At 32.3% G+C, this 17,229-nt stretch overlaps 1 protein-coding gene across 5 annotated transcripts in view; it reads right to left on the reverse strand.

The window, feature by feature from the left end:
- Positions 1 to 1,310: 1,310 nt before the first annotated feature.
- Positions 1,311 to 17,229, reverse strand: part of CPSF6 (cleavage and polyadenylation specific factor 6) — a 38,776-nt gene continuing 22,857 nt past the window's right edge. For 2 of the 5 annotated variants that reach the window (XM_037845529.1, XM_037845527.1), the window contains 4 exons: positions 16,840 to 16,955; positions 16,203 to 16,356; positions 13,007 to 13,198; positions 1,311 to 6,205 (listed from right to left, as the gene is read on the reverse strand). In XM_037845529.1, the coding sequence (XP_037701457.1) occupies positions 13,012 to 13,198; positions 16,203 to 16,356; positions 16,840 to 16,955 (457 nt within the window). In that variant the 3' untranslated portion in view covers positions 1,311 to 6,205; positions 13,007 to 13,011. Of the gene's footprint in view, positions 6,206 to 11,508; positions 12,927 to 13,006; positions 13,202 to 16,202; positions 16,357 to 16,839; positions 16,956 to 17,229 lie in introns of those variants that run through there. The other 3 variants (XM_037845528.1, XM_037845525.1, XM_037845526.1) reach the window with 2 other exon arrangements.

Raw genomic sequence — 17,229 nt, forward strand, 5'->3', positions numbered from 1 at the left:
AAGCCAGCCATCACTAACAGTGAATAACTATTAGTTCCATGTTTCAAATTCTGCAAATCATTAATAAAAATGGAGTATGTTCTTATGTAGGTTACATGCTCAGGAAGTCTTGCATTTTGTTTTAAGAAAAGATGATCACCCCTCTTTGGGGAAAGCTGAAGAGGTAATGATGTAGTGACTCAAGCAGTTAAGGGGGGGAAAAAAAAAGAATTGGTGGACAGTATTCAAGTTTCTATACTGTACTCGGTGGGGTCAAATTCCTAGATAAAATGCTGAAGTTTTCCACAAGTGTTATAACCATCTACCTTATATCTAACATGACAGCTAGAGCAACTATATAGGTAGAACTTGTGCAAGTACTGGTATGGGATATTTTAAAAAATAAAAGTAACATGAGAGCATTAAATTGCTAAGGCTTGTCTCACAAAAAGCACCGAGCACAGTATCTTGTCCAGAAAATGTGCTCAGTATTTGTGAAAATGAACATTTTAAGGTCATATATTCCTAAAAGCTCTCATTTCACATATAAGTAGAGCCTAAAATGCAATCATCAGAGTTGAGGCTTAGTTTGCCAACATTCAGGAAAAAGACTGAAAAAAAGCAGGATCTGGAATCATAAAACCATTCTAATCCCCTATACTCACCATTCTACTAGTTGTAACCCCAAACACTGAAGTTCACCCCTCAAAAAAATGAGAGAGAGAGCATGGATTAACTCTATTTCGCAGCTGGATTGACAACCAGCTAAAGTAAAAAGCACGAAGTATGATTATTAATGCCTCCCCCATTCCATAGTTTAATCCACTGTCTACCCTCTCCTGGTTGACTGAATGTTTCTAGGTGGACGCCACCACAAAAAACAGAACCTAACCTCTGCTAGACTCAGAAGTCCTGACAATCCTTCTACGTATCGACATTCATTTTCTTCTCCCAAATTTAAGCCAAGTCTCATCCCAATGCCCAAAGCAGACTGGCCTCAACTTGTTTCAAAGAAAACAGAAGTCTGGTTATAATCCCCTAAGACCAGAAAATGGTTTCTGAATCTTAGATTTAAAAACAACAGAACAGCACAGAAATCTTTTAGGTTTTCTTAATCCAAATTTTAGCCAGATATCTTTTGCTTTAAAAACCATCAAAATGCCAATAGAGAAGAAAATAATCACTTTCTAAGAGAATGGCTCAAATAAAAGAAATACAGACATCAGTCCAACTTCTGTAATGTTACACACTGCCAATATAGATGAATTACTCAAAACTGTGCACAATGGTTAATAAATTACAAATCAAAATAAAAAGGACAAACTACAAAGTATTATCAAAACTTTTATTTTCAATACAAGATAAATACCATGCTTGTTATTAGTGCAGTTTAAGACCAACAATGGCCGTATAGCAAACTGCTGAACAGTCACCTAAATGCTAAAGAAAGAAAAGACAGAAAGTAAACATTAAACACAAAATTGCAATTACAAACAATTTAATAAAAATGAAATGAGCTTTTTAATAGACACTAATATGGAAGTCTTGTTCTCATGGACAACAAAAAGATGTCTATTTGATCAAATATCACCTTACCTTTGCACAGAAATCTTATTGTGAAGTCACCATAGAGTCAACAGCTAAAATTGTTAACTTTCTTTGGCCTTCTGTTATTAGACAAATTATTTACAAACTGTAATTCAGTAATTCATGGATACTGGTAGTATGACACAATTTTTTGTTAAGGGCTTTCCATTAAAAATTGTACAACAACTTGGTAAGGCTGTACAGGGCTGTAAACTACTTTTCTAATATATCACAGGATGAAGAGGAAGAAGGAATAATAACAGACCTTTTTTCAAGGCTCGAGTCATCCACACTACAGATGCATTCCTTAGAATACATTATGATTTTCTCCAAAGGATCCTTTCCCATTAAATACCACCTGAGTACTACAGTTTTCAAAGTAAAAAAATAAACATGAATTCACCATTGTATTTAAAAACAATTCAACTTACAGAATGCTGGAAAATGTTATGCAGTTAACAGTGTGGCAAAAAGAATACACTTTCAAAATGAAATGTTTTCTCTAAACTTCAGGGTCTATGCAATTATGAACCTAACGAAAAACTTATAAAGCCCATGGTGGAGTTGTACATTACTCCCACATGAAAAACTCCTGGTAGTACTTACTATCTGCAGTTAGCATTTCAAGATTTGTGTGATTTCAGTTAAGTTCTACTTTATATTTTAAAAGACTGCCATTACAGTATGTCAACTAGTATCGCAGGAAATCTTTAAAGCATTAAAATCTGTCTGTATCTAACCAAGTGTTTACATGGTCCATACAAAAACTATAGTAGCTGCATACTCAAGACAGTGAAAGTCAATCACCTGAAATTTTAAATAAGAAACACTGGTTAAGACAAACCTAAATCAATCTGAACAGGATACAATTGCCTGAATATTTTGAATATTCACAAAAATTCATATTGCTTCTTTCTAATGCCAAGAAAGAAGATTATAAGAACTTCCTCCCAGAAGCCTAGACATTTTAACACACATTTCCTATTTCAATTTACAATCAAACTTTAATCCTGAATATTTAATTTCTCTCCATCAAAAATCTCACATTACAAACATAAGGAATGTCACAAAACATAAGGCCACATCTTAAATTCATAATTTTTGGTTGAATACTTTTAAGAAAGTTAGTCTAAGGCTTCTAAGAGTCAAGTTGCTAAAAAATAAATATACCAGTGTTTGAATTGTAGGTTAATGCTTAAAAACAAAAAAAACAAAACAAAACAAAAAAACTACACACTGTAAGAACAGAAAAGAATGTTTTGCTATGAAAATCCCACTTGATATATTTTAGCACAAAAAATGTCTAATATGTACAATAGATGGACGTGCATTTAAGTACATACAACTGAGGGAAACATTTACAGAGGGTTGTGGGATGGCAAATGAACGTAATGAATAAAATGTAAAAAGCCATTACCTGTAAAACAGTAAGAATCTCAATATTTGTATTCCCAGTAAACAGTAAGAACATAAACGTCTTAAGATAAGCTGAAGCTTAAACACAAAATTGAAGCCATTTTATAAGATACAGAAAATTCAATGATCATTCAACCAAAATGTTGAGAGCCCTCCAATGGAAAAGTCTAATAGTAGTATCTCATTGTATAAAACAGTAACTATTTTAGGCTACTGGTACATTTAAATACATAAGGGAAAGAGAAAGTCTTTGCCCTTTCAATAGTTTTCCCTTTCACTACAAAAAATATTATACAACATTCATTAAAACCTCCATGTTTAAGAACTGACCTTAAACTATGAGAAATAAAGCTATATTCTCCACAGGAGAATTAAATGAAAATACCTTAAGCAACAATCCATAAATTTTTCGTAAATCTCCAAATTGCAGTTAACTGCTTAAGAACAGTAAAGGGGCCACTGAACGGGGACCTATGATCAATAGCCATTGCAATTTACTACAAATCTTGCTTATGAAAGTTAACAAAGTAAAATAAACACTCCAAATTTACATTGGAATAACCTTCCCACAACATACCTCCTTGAACCAAAAACCAGCACATTCAATTCAAAATATTGCTTCAGGAGCAATAATACCATTCAGGAGCTATATCACTCATTCATAATTTTACTGGCTGATAGGAATGTTGACTGTATAGCACTAATAAGTACTATGGTTTAAAATTAAGCTTGTTTGTTTTCATATCCGTTACGATTATTTTTGTTAACTAAGAAAAATGAAAAGGTCTCAGGAATACACACACATTTTTTTTTTTTTTCTTTTTTGATGTCTATGCAAGGATTTATCTCTTTGGATTGTTTTTACACATTTAAAAAAAGTAGAGTTTTCAAACACCACGAGCCCAAAGAAAACAACAGAAAGGGAATGAAGAGTAAAACAAAGTTTACAATTTTTACCTTTCCTGTTATACATTCATATGTTATCAGGTAGAGAAGGATTTTGCAAAATTATGTGGTTAAACATGTTATTTCTATCTGACAACTTAAAATAATGGACTAGCAACAAACAATTCTAGTACACTCACACCGTCTGCAACAAAAGTTACGTAATGAGATCAACAACATAGGGAAAAAAATGGTATAGAATGAGCAATTAAAGGGTCCCACTAATGAAAATGAAGAGGTAAATGAAGGACTTAATTACTACAAAAATTCCAGTTTTCATTTCAAGTGCAGTTAGTTTTGTGATTCCAACCTAAAATTGTTCACAGAAAATTTTATTCTTATCGAAATTTTACTTACCTGTTAACCTCTTAATAGTAACTAAATTTTCTTTGTAATATATTTATGTCCATATTTCTTCCCACTAGGGCATTTAAATTAAAATATAAGAAAGCCAAGAAATTACAAAAACTAACACCTATACACAAAATAAGAAAACTGATACAACTCTCAATTTTTAAAAGGCAACTGCATTTTCAAGAAGCTAAAATACGCAAAAGAATCATTTCTGACAGCAAATAGTTCTGATAAACACCAATGATCCCATGCACAAATACTCCTATTACAAAATGTCTTAAAAATAAAACTGGCAATAATATGGATAATTTGAAACAGGTAATTCTGTGAGAAGTATATGATAATGGACAAGATGAAACTGAAGAACTGCAGTGCAAATCTCTAGAGGGCCTCTATAGTTGCACATTACATAATACCTAGGGTACTTAAATACTTTGAGCACTGTTCTAATTTTAAAAATCAATGTGTATTATCAGAAGATCTCTCTCTCAAAGATAATCAGATACTAAAACATATTTTTTTTTTAAAAAATGACTTGCTTAAGAATTTAAGTCAACAAATTCCTGAAGTAATGATTCAGAATGACCTTCCTATAAAAATGTCTACCTAAGACGACATTCTGCCAATGCTGATTTTGTAATTATGAACACATGCTAACCAGGTGCTTTTAATGTAGGCCTTTACGTAAGGCAGGTTAGAAAAAAAAATCCTTGATTACTAAGTAACTCTAGCATGAATCAGTCGATTGCATGAATATATACACAATTCCTCAAACTGTGGAGTGCACCTATAATCTTCCATTTCAGATACAGGAGAATATAATCCAATGTTAAACATAACACCCTTCAGAAATCTATAGCAACTCGAAAACTAAACCCAGGTCTCTTCACTCGTATTTATCTGCTGCATGGTTGTATTTACATTGCCCACAGCTTCAAAAATAAACCATTAAGCACCATCACTATAAAACAGCAAATAACTGCAGCCTCGATCATAAATTTTCAAAACATCTCTTCAATGCTGGCAGTTCACAAAAAGGGTTTCAATACATCTGTTTAGTAATTAAGCTGCATTACTGTAGCAAATAACATGAATTTTTACTAAAATGGTAAAACCACACAAATTTTTTCACCCCTACACATTGCCTAGATTGCTATGTATCTGTCAAATTTCAGATTTTACAAGATTACATACCATTCAGCAAAGTCACAAGCTAACTAGTAGGTAAAAACAGCTAGAAAAGCAGAATATAGAAATATTAAATATCCATGTCATCCCCTATTCTAATATCAAAATCAAGGGCAAGAGACACTTAATTATTATGTTTAATTCACTGAACGCAAGATTAGATTGATGCATATCCAAAAACGCTATTGCAATGCTTTTTTAAAGGACAGTATAAATGTTGTCATAATAACATTATCTTTAGATATTGCTGAACACAAGACTTTCCCTGAGGTGTAAACATCAAATAACTTGAACAGCTTTACACATCAGCCCCATTAAACAGTTTATTACAACACTACATCTATTGTAATCAAAGTGGTGCTGTTTACAGACATCATCATATGAACATTTTTAACAAGAACAAACTACTATAAAAACAAGCATTTACTTGACTTTTTTCCAATTGCTTGCACATTATAATAGCCAAATGTATATAACCAGTAATAAAGTTGCAAAAGCTATAACTTTTTAAATCACACAGGTTTCCTTCAAATAAAACAGTTAAGCAACATAAAAAGTAAAAGTAGAGCTACTGGTTACCATTTATGCAGATTTGCTTTATTCAGATCTATTCCTGTTCATTATATCCATGAATCCTTACAGGTTCAGTTCAATCACAAGAAGCAATCTGCTGGACAAGCGTCATTTTTCCCCCATGAAGACTGTTTTGTCTTGCAAGGTGTTCCTCTTCCTTCAGCTGTAATGTGTCAAAATTTGTGATGTAGATTTTGCTATTCCCCATAATACACAGAAAAATGCTGGCTTAACTATACATACACAAGTCGTGCATCTACGTCACTGTTTATGTATTCTAACACAAAATAAGAATTAGCTGAAACAGTAGCTGCCTTTGTGGTGGGGAAATACTCCCAATTTATTTGATGAGTGAAAAGTGAGACAGTCTGATTTCGTTTTTCTTAGATATTATTGTCTTACAAATGTAATGAATAAAACAAATATAAATTTAGCAGCTACTGTTTCTGTGATGAAGGAAACATTTATAAGTCATTTTCTAAAGTATGCATACTACAAAAATAAATGGAAAAATACTTGGATGGTTTTAGTGTAAAGATTTCTCGTTCACCCACACAGTAATTCTGTATTAACTCAATTAACAATTAAATGAACTGAATATAAAATGCATATTTTACAAATTAGTTGTATTTATTTGACAGCATTACAGGAACTTCTGCAATTGTTATAAATCAAACACTGCTCCATGTTACAAAATTTATAAATAAAATTTATATATAGCTCAGTATGGGCATTTAAATAAATATAGTGACATCCACGTACAAATCTTCAGACATAATACAAATTTAAAACATGTAATTTTACCCTAGTCTACCTATTTTGAAATATCTAATATAGTATATAAACTAACCAAAAACAAGCTAAATGGGAGACTACAGTGATAAAATTCATTAAAAGCCCACATAAAGGAAAAAAGAGAATTTGATAAACTAAAATTTCAAGAATACATAAATACGCAAATTCAGTAGTGGTTCACAATGAAAGTATTCAATAACTTCGTAAGCACTGAAAGCAAGTTTTCCCTGATGATATAAGTGATCATCAAATTTTTTAATGTAAATTCCAAGAGACTATTCAAAAATAAGAAGTAATTTACGAGTCAAAGGGCACAATGTTTAGTGATATTTTGCCAGAAAATTGAAAAAAGTATATACATTTTTTACAACAAAAAAGGCTCCTAAGTCACTTCTGTCACAACTGTAACTTTTATTTTCTATGCCCTTCCTCCCCTAACTAGGCTGTAAGCAGCTTAACAGCCTTAATACACATATGCCTTCGCAATGTCTAGCAGTAAAAACCTAAATTTTACAACTGGAAAAGGAAAAAACAGATGTTAATTCTGGACTTCCTCTTTTAAAAAATTTCTATCTCTATCTGTCAAAAAATAATGCTACCTTTTATTGCACCTTCAACTTACATGTTGATAAAGCTATTTAATGGAATTATTCAATGAAAAACATTTTAAATGGCACCTTTCAAATGTCTCATCTTTATTACTTACAATGCATTTTTAAAAGTTGGTAAAATATTTTAAAAAGACAGGGTATATGTTCTTATCTGAAAAAAGGATTACTGGGAATTCACAAAATCTCACTGAAAAATAATACTATCTCCCTAATTTTTTTGTTGTGCTGGAGATAAAGAAGAGAGGTCATGTGATTAAGGGGGAAACACTATTTAAAGCCACTGTGAGCAAAACAAAAATATCCAACCCTTCCAAAAATCATACAGCATATTCTGCAATTTTATACCATTTGTCACACCAATGGGGAATTTTGCTCCTTTTTCTAAAGAATCCTACTCACGAAATTACAATATCCATATTTATTAAGGACGAATGCAGTCATCTTTTGCTTGATTATAATTTATAGGTATATCTTTACTATTAATAAATCTCTAATTTTCACCATACACACATATAAAATCTGGGGCTAGTCTGGCAGTTTTTATTTATTTTTATTTCTAAACACTTTACATTTATCCATCTGGAAATACAAATGTTACAATCTCAAACGGAAGCGAATTTGAAGGCAATACAACCCAATTCCAATAATCCAGTTCCATATTAGAGTCTCAAACACCTAAGTAGGCGTCTACATAAACAAAGATATTAAAAAGAAGCTTAAAAGTGACAAATACATCCAATGCTTATATTTTCAGAATACCTGTAGTTACTTCCGAAATGTCAAAGCCACACAATTACTTGCTTTACCTATCAGTTATAAAAGACCGATGTAAACATGTGTTAAAACAACTAAGAAAATAAAAGGAATCTACAGCTCTTCAATAAAATCTGTAAACTGAAGTAAGCACTAAGAAAAATTTCAATACATAGGGGAAATATCTGCATTTTGAGGTATATGTTAGGATCAAGCCAATATTAACAACTCAGATTATGAGCATTTCTATTACAAACTTATCTAAGCAGATTTTCAAGCATTGGTATTCCTAAACTCATGTAAGTTGATCTTTCAAGTAAGAAATTCCAAAATTCATTTGAAATGGCTTCTTTTATAGGTTTTTACATTAATATACTGAGTTAAAAGGATTCTAATATAATTAGAGATGTACTAATTAACTCAATGAAATGAAACTCACTTTTGTCTCTCCAAAAATTTCTCCTTATCTTAATGAGAGGAATGGAAGTAGGGTAGGCAAAAGAAATAGAAATATCTAAATACCAAGTTAACTCTTTTAAAATAAAAATTCCTTCTCATGTTGACTAGAGCACATTACACAAAACAATTCTGTTAATTGTAGATGTTTACCAAAAAGTCCCTCACTACCATAACACTTCATATTTTCATCTTTCTACCTCTGGACACAGTACTTACCTCATTTTAACCAAAGCATTTTATTACACCATAAAAATTACATGACTGTCACTATTGATAACCCATTAAATGGCAGAAACAAACTTCATCACATTCTAAGAAAAATCAGCTTTGCTCCAAAAAAGATTCACAAAATGGACATTCCAAAATAAGTTCTTTATGTGATTTAGAATTCATTGTGAGTTAAAACATGCTACCCAGAAGGCCAACTAGAAAATGTGGATAGCATATATTGTACCCTTCCCCCCTTTTGGTTATCAGTTTTTCTTTAAACAGTGCTAACTAGGTATTTATTCAAAACATATTTATTCAAAACAATCTAATTTACAAACCAAAACAATGGTAGTAAATTTCACACTGAGATGAAGGTGAGAGAGCAAGGTGACCCACATAGGTACTGAAATTTTTTTAAACATTATTTTTAGACAAAACTATATTCTCAAACCACAGTGAGCAAAACACACTATACATCCATTTAATGGATTACTTCCTATCCTCTTGTCACTTCAATTAAGACAGCTGTGTAGTCAGAAAGGTTTTGCAAATTAATTCTAAGGGCAAGGAAAAGTAGAGTGAAAGGAATGGGAGCTAGCACATCCAGATGAGTAGTTATGGATATAGGGAAAAACACAAGGAAACACAGGGCTGGGAAATATTAGGTAGGCCTCAGGTGACCAAAGAGTTTGGCAGAAATCATTTAAAAATTTTATTAACAGGTAATATTACTTCAGGTAATTAGGAAAACTTAATTTTCACATAAGCCCCAATGCAACACTAACTCTCAAAGAGATGAAGCATCTTACTATACAAGGAAAAAAAATAATTAAAATGATACTTTTGGCTTTTTTTGGTTTTTCCAAAGTAATACAAAGATATAAGCAGTATCTTCATTGAATAAAAAACGCAAGCATCCTAAATCTTGTGCAATAGCAGCAAAATATAAGATCATCATATTTATGGTAGAAGGAAGAAAGTAATCAGCAAAGTAAAGTGTAGTTATTTAATCCAGACACCATACATGATGTTTCAAAACTTCTACAAAGAAATGGTAAGGATTTAAGAATACGTAAAACCTCATAAATCATGCAGAGAGGGAGCCTGAAAGAAGAGTATTTAGAAAAATAATTTGCATCTATTACTTTCCAGCACACCAAGCAAAACCTGAATTGTTAACAGACATCTGCTGAATAGGATGTTCCAAACAATTAAAAAGAGTAATACAACCCAAAAGAGAATTAACTGTGAAGGTAAATGAATTTCTGTAAAAAAGATAAAATAATGTTAAAGAACTGAACTACTTTTGTTTTGCTCAGAGTGGTTTGAGAATAAAGGCAGAAATTACAGAATACGAAGTACAATGTATTTACATACTTAAATCTATACAATACTGTTATTTTCTAATTAAAATATCTATTTTTACTTAAATATTAAATGCTTTTTAGAAAAACTAATACATTTTTCATAACTGAGAGAATGCAATTAACATTACCAACAGTTCAAACACAAAAAAAATTAAGATGGGACAGACAATAACAGCTTGCCAACACCGTTAAGTTTCCAGTTATATTAAGAACTTGTCCTTTTAGCAATTCATCATCACTTTAATAAGATTACATTATTGCTTTATTAGTACACACAGACTTTCTACTAACATTCACTTTAGCTTTCAAGTTACTATCATTCCACTTAGTCCATTTAATTTTACATAACAGCTCAAAAGGACTCATATTTTAAAACTTCTAAAAAGGTCAACAACAGACCTTATGATGGTGAGGAAAGTTGCAGGTAGTTTGTTGTTTGTTTAAAAACGTTTTTCACCTGAATATATTTGATCCCAGTCCCACCCAGTGTTCATGTCTACATCCACAATCAATACTGTTTGTCATACCAAAGGTACAATATTCCAGGATAACAGAATTTCTGCACTGGAGATGCTTATGTAAAATTTTGCTTGGATGAAGGCACATGACAATATTACAACTCAATTTTGATTAATGTACAAACAAAACATGGGAATTTTGGTATGGTACATCAGTGATTAAGAAAAAATGTCAACAATAGTTTGCAAGTTGGGAATTCACCGTTAATTCCTGAATGTTATCAAACTCAAAAGTCAGATATAGTTGTACACGTTACTAGAATGTAATGTTAATCAAAGTATTTAAAATTAACAATGGACTTTTCAGAAAGTTTACCTGATTAGATTTTTTCATTAAAAGTTTACCTGATAGACTATGTTATTTTTATTAAAATCAATAAGAAAACTGTCATCAATTAACTTGGGGGATAAATTGGACTAGAGGCCTTTGATGGGGGAACACCCAATTTGGAGATGACTAAAAATGTACACAAGTATTATCATGCTTTCAGCAATCAGAAGTCTGTTGATAACTAACAGTCTAAATAAAAATATAATTTATAGAACCTGTACCTGTTTATAATGAAATGGCTAAAATAGTTAAGCATTTCAAGTAATCACCTGGCCACAATTCACATTAAACAACTGATAAACACTAGGAATTTTTTATAAGACGGGATCCTATCTATTCAACTCAGAGGAAAAAAAAAAAAAACAAACCTACATCTTTAAAATTTAGTCTTTAGATTTACAGGATACAACATTTAATTTATATCTAAAAACAATTACCAATTTCAATTAGCTTAATTTTAAAAGTGAAAGAGGTTTTACCTCATAGTAAAGGAATGTTTTGCAAATTACTTATATTAAGCTCTGTAATACAATACATGAACAACTATTTAAAAATTAAGTTTTGCTAAATATTCAGGATGTACATTCAAATAGCGGGTTAAAGGATTAAAACTGGGCCTTTCACTTCAAAAAGCCCTTAAATGTAAACAATGTAACAGCTTATTTGTGTTCCAGAAAAATAACAAGACTTACATGCTTATTTTCAAAATAGTATTCTTCAAAGTATCTCACTTGCTAAAAATAAATCTGTTACAGTTAAAGAAACTGCTATTCTATCACAGAACTACCATACACTTGATAAAACCTTTGATTTTGCCCATGACAATTTAAATACTGATTACCATGAATGAATTTTCAAGAAGTTTCCCATGACTGCTGAAATAATCTTTTAAAAAGTAGTTTCATATAAGGGGCTTGTTTTAGCCTGATTAAACATGGATAAGAAACCAGTACCTAAAGAAAATATATTTTTGTTTACAGAATAACCTCTATCACATGCACAAGTTTATGGTGCCTTCCCCATTACTTCCCACTTTTCACATGAATAAATGCTGTTCACAAATGAAAAATAAAATTACACGTGAAAATGAAGTATAAACAGACCACTCTTTCCATTTTATGAAAAATGCACAAAAGAAATAGTTTTAAGATACAGAAAAAAAAGACAATGATTATGGTTTATGAATGAAACAGCAAAGAATTATTTCAAGGTTATTCTAATGGGGGATGTATGGTTTGATACAATTAAAAATTTTTAGATAGGGACTACTCAGCAGCCATTTTAACTGAGTAGCTTTTGCAATCTTTGCAACTTAAAGAATACTGTTTTTCTTTTCTTTTAAAAACGAAAGGCAAACTTAAGATGCAAGGAAAACAGTTTCTTACCTAAAAAAATTTTCTTTTAAAGATCTTTTAATGCTGTGAAATCATCCTCCTGTATTATAAACTATTAGCTATTAGATTTTCTTTAAAAGTTTAGGGACAACTGAGATTAGTTCAAGGATAGAAACTTGAAATTTATTTTTAAAAATCCAAGCGCATAACATACATGTATGAAATGACTCCCTTTACTTTATGTTAAATCACATGCAAACTAAGTGTGTGATTAAGAATCACAATTTTTAGATTTTAGAAGTAGACAATGAGTCCTCTTGATTATTTCTTGCTTTTTTAAGACCATTAAGATTTGAAAACTAAAAGTGGTAACTCAACAATATAAATGTTCAAGGAGAAAAGAACAAAATTTTTACCTGTTACTACTTACCTATTATTTGTCACAGATGTTTCCAGAAGATTAAATTCAGAACATGTAGCTGGACCATTTAAAATGTAGGTATATACTGTATAAACAATAGCCTTGGAGTTATAATTACCGTTAAAAATACATAAGCCAAATACAACAGGAACAAGGAATACCCACCTTCTCTAACGATGGCGATACTCGCGCTCGCGGTCGCGCTCTCGGTCACGGTCTCGATCACGATCTCGGTGCCTCTCTCGTTCTCTGCTTCTCTCTCTATAATAATCGTCATGACGGTCTCTACTACGGGATTTATGACGCCGACTCTTTTCCCGTGATCTACTATGGTCCCTCTCTCTTGATCGTTCACGTCTTCTAAAAGAAATTACTGGATTAATGCTCTCCATAATTCAGTAGTTTAAAGAGCTAAGAGTCAATATTCTCGTGTTTAAAAAAACCTAAGAAAGGAAAAAAAAAAAAAACTCCTTCTACATCTACTTTAGACTTACTCTTCTGAAATGGCGATAATTATTTACCAAGTCACTCACAAGCATGAACTGGAAATTTCATTTAAAAAAATTATGCACCAAAAATTTGGAAACTAGACACATTATGGCAATACATCACATCATCTACTTACTAGTAGCCTAACACACAGACATGTAGTATTTACTGAATGAACAAAAAGAAAAGCAAGGGGAGAATATTTTAAAACACTTGTGTTTAATTAAATCTAAAGAAGATCTAAAAAATAATTTTTAGATATATAACCCATGAAATCACTCAATATACAATTTGACTTAAATACATTAAAAAAATCAATACCCATTAACTAGATCTTTTCCTAAGCCTATATATAAATATCTTCAAGAGTACAGCTCCACTAAGATAATTTCTAATTAATATGTAAATATGCTTTGGGGGTGGGGGTAGGGAGCCAGAAGAGTAACCATCAGGAAGATAATAATTGTAAAATCATGGGGCAGGATAAAGACGAGCTCCTTTTCCTTACCCAACTAAAAAAAACTATACCACCAGAAAAGATAGACTACAGGCAGACCTAAGAATATCATGTGGCCCTGCCCAATCAAGACCGTGGAGTGAAAAGCTGCAGGGCTACATTCCCCCACAGAAGCTATGAACAACTTGCAGAAACACCTCCAACAAAGCTCCAGAAAACAGTTAAAGGATTGCAGTTAACAGGCAAGTGTTAAATCAAGAGAAGAACTTAGAAACGGTAGTGTCTTCTGGCCAGTGCAAGTCCCAGGCCCCAGTTCTAGAGGGAAAAAAGTAACTTTCATGTACATTCTTGGGAGCATATATGTGTAGGCCAAAGAGAGAATGCTGAAAGCTGCAAGAAGCAATATACAAGGGAGCCTCAAGAAGATTAAGTGCTGATTTCTCTTTGGAAACCATGGAGGCAAGAAGGCAATAGGATGACATATTTATTAAAGTACAAAAAGCAAAAGCCTATCAACCAAGAATTCTGTAAAACAGTCTTTCAAAAATGAGGGAGAGAAGAAAACATTTCCAGATAAATAAAAGCTGAGGGGATCTGTCACCACTATACTGGCCCTACAATAGATGTTAAAGGGAGTTCTACAGGTTGAAAGGAAAGAACAAAAGTCAACAGATCAAAGCCGTATGAAAAAGTAAAGAACTAAACGGAACAACACAGGTGTTAAAAAAAAAAAATGCCAGTGCTATTATATTTTTGGTTTGTAACTTCACTTTTTACTAAAAAGGCAAATGCATAAAATGTAATGATAAATTAGTGGTTTGGGATTCACAGGAATTTGTGACAAGAACTGCATAATGGTGGGGGGACACGGGTACAGGAACACAGTTTGTGTAGACTACTGGAGGTAAATTGGCACCAAGATTGTCATAGACTTAGAATGTTAAATTTAAGTCCCATGGAAACTGCAAAGGAAGTACTGGAGAATGTGCAAGCTCACAGAGACAGAAAGTAGAGTATAGGCTCCCAGAGGCAGGAGGAAAGGGGAGTATATGCATAATGGGTGTAGGGTTTCTGTTTAGGAAGATGGGAAAGATTTAGTAATGGATGGTGGGGAGAGTTTCGCAACATTGTGAATATGATTAATCCCACTGAATGGTATGCTTCGGGTGAGGCTGAGATGGGAAAATTTATGTTGTATATATGTTCCCAGGGTTAATAAAGAAAGAGCAACTAAAGAGATAATGAAAACTATATGCAATACATGATCCTGGACATGGTCTAATAAAGGAGGAGAAAAGGTTCAAAAGGACATTATTGGGACATATGAAAAAAATTGGGATAGAGACTGTGAACTTTTTATCAGTAATAAACATCTTAAACTTGACAATGCATTTCAGATGATTACGTAAGTGATTATCCTGTTCTTAGGAAATGTACATGGCAGAATTAAGCATTCAAGGAGGATGAATATTCAACCTATGCTCAAATGATCAGAAAACGGATAAACAGATGTTCAGAAAGATGGATAAGACTGTTGGATGAACAGACACAATGATGTACAGCAAATGTGGCAAAATGTCAGTAGAACCAGGTATCTGATAGAACCAGATATCTGGAGAGAGGAGGGTATGTTGGAATTCTTTGTGTGGGGTTTGTATTACTTTTGCAACTGTTCCTGCAAGTTTGAAATTATTTCAAATTAAAAAAAAAAAAAAGAGTAACATAAAGATTTAAGATCTACCTTTCAAAAGTAAGTAAATTTTCAAGAATAAATAAGAAATAGATCACTGATTCATTCATTAACTCTCTCATTCAAGAAACATGTATGGAGCACCCATAATGTACGAGGCACTGTTTAGGCACTGGAAATACTGTAGTGACTGGGACAGATTAGGCCCCTGCCATCACTCAACTTGTGTTCTAGTGAGACTATGCATTTAATAACAAATAAGAATAGATTACAGTGTACTAAGAGAAATGACCAGAGTGATATGACACACTAACCTGGGAGCTTTGTGAAGAGCCAAGGAAAAGGGTTACCAGCAAGAGGAATTCTAAATGCAAAAGTAGTAAGGTAGTCAAGCGCTTGATTTGTCACAGGAAATAGAAGGGCAACCAGTATGGCTGGAGTATACTGGGCAAGGGGAAGGGTACAAAATGAAAAGGAAATGATAAAAAAAAGACTACATTACACAGTGCCTCACTAAATGTTAGCAGTTTTATTCTAAGGGCAACTAGAAGCCTTCGAAGGATTTTAAGCAAATGCCTAACATTTGATGTATAGTTAAGAGATCACTCTGGCCACTGACTAAACAAGAAGTAAAATCAAGGTCCTATTTTAAAGTCCTCCAAACACAATAAATTTTCCATTTTTAAACTAGCAGTTTTGATTGGCATGAGACAGGAAAGTTTTACCTTGATCCAGAACCATAAGACTTAGACTCAATTCCATGAAGGCAATCTTGCAAAGAGCTAATAAGGACTTTGCAACGATCATCAGCAGACACTTTGGATTGTTTAATTAAGGAAATTGCAGTTACCAATGTCTCAATAGCACTCCCATAATCACCTATAGAGAGAAAAACAGGAGAAGTGTGGTTTAAAATAAAACAAATTTTGCTTTCAAAATACCACCAAACCACTTAGGGCAAGGGTGATAAAAGCATTTTACACAAGCAGTGTACTTTAAAATGACTACAGAAGATAATGTCCTAATTGTAGTGTTCCACCTTGTGCGTTCATATGCATGAAATTAACATAGTTTGTCAGTAATATAGCTGTATGAAACAGATTTTGCAAATATGAGAATAAATGAGTTGCTTAAAGCCCCAGTGCCATTAAATGTCAGCAGAAGGCTTAAATGTATACCTAAAATTTAAAACTAGGAGAAACTTTCTACTACACTGTGATACAGATTCCCTCAATGCCTTTTAAATAAATTATAGTTAATGATTTGTCAAGATAAAAAGAACTACTAGACATAAACGACCCACACCTTCAAGTCATTTCTAATAACGTAAGAAATATTAATACAGGAAAAAAGTGTACAAACCAGCACTAGCATCAGAAACAGCTCTTGAAATGGCACTGCTTGAAATTGCCCTATTTCTATTCATGATTTCTTCAAACTCAGCTTCACTCAATGGCGTTCTTGCAGTATCCATTTCCCTAAAAAATCAAAATAAACCTTAAATTATGTATAACAGATTTTCTAAGTTAGTCATAACAGTGTAAAGCAATTAATACTAGCCATTTCCAGATTGAAGCATGCTATTTGCTTCTACAGAGAACAAGCCTAAACAAAATTCTCTTACACCACAATTTTTCAGCTGAAATAAAGTAGCAGCTTAGAAACCTCATCTTTCTGGAGGGCAAAAAAGAGATATATTTATATATCTACAATACTTTACAAAAAGTCAAACAAAAACACTTAATAAATTGT

The sequence above is a fragment of the Choloepus didactylus genome, chromosome 8 (genome assembly GCF_015220235.1).
Source record: "Choloepus didactylus isolate mChoDid1 chromosome 8, mChoDid1.pri, whole genome shotgun sequence".
NCBI classification, from domain to species: domain Eukaryota; kingdom Metazoa; phylum Chordata; class Mammalia; order Pilosa; family Megalonychidae; genus Choloepus; species Choloepus didactylus.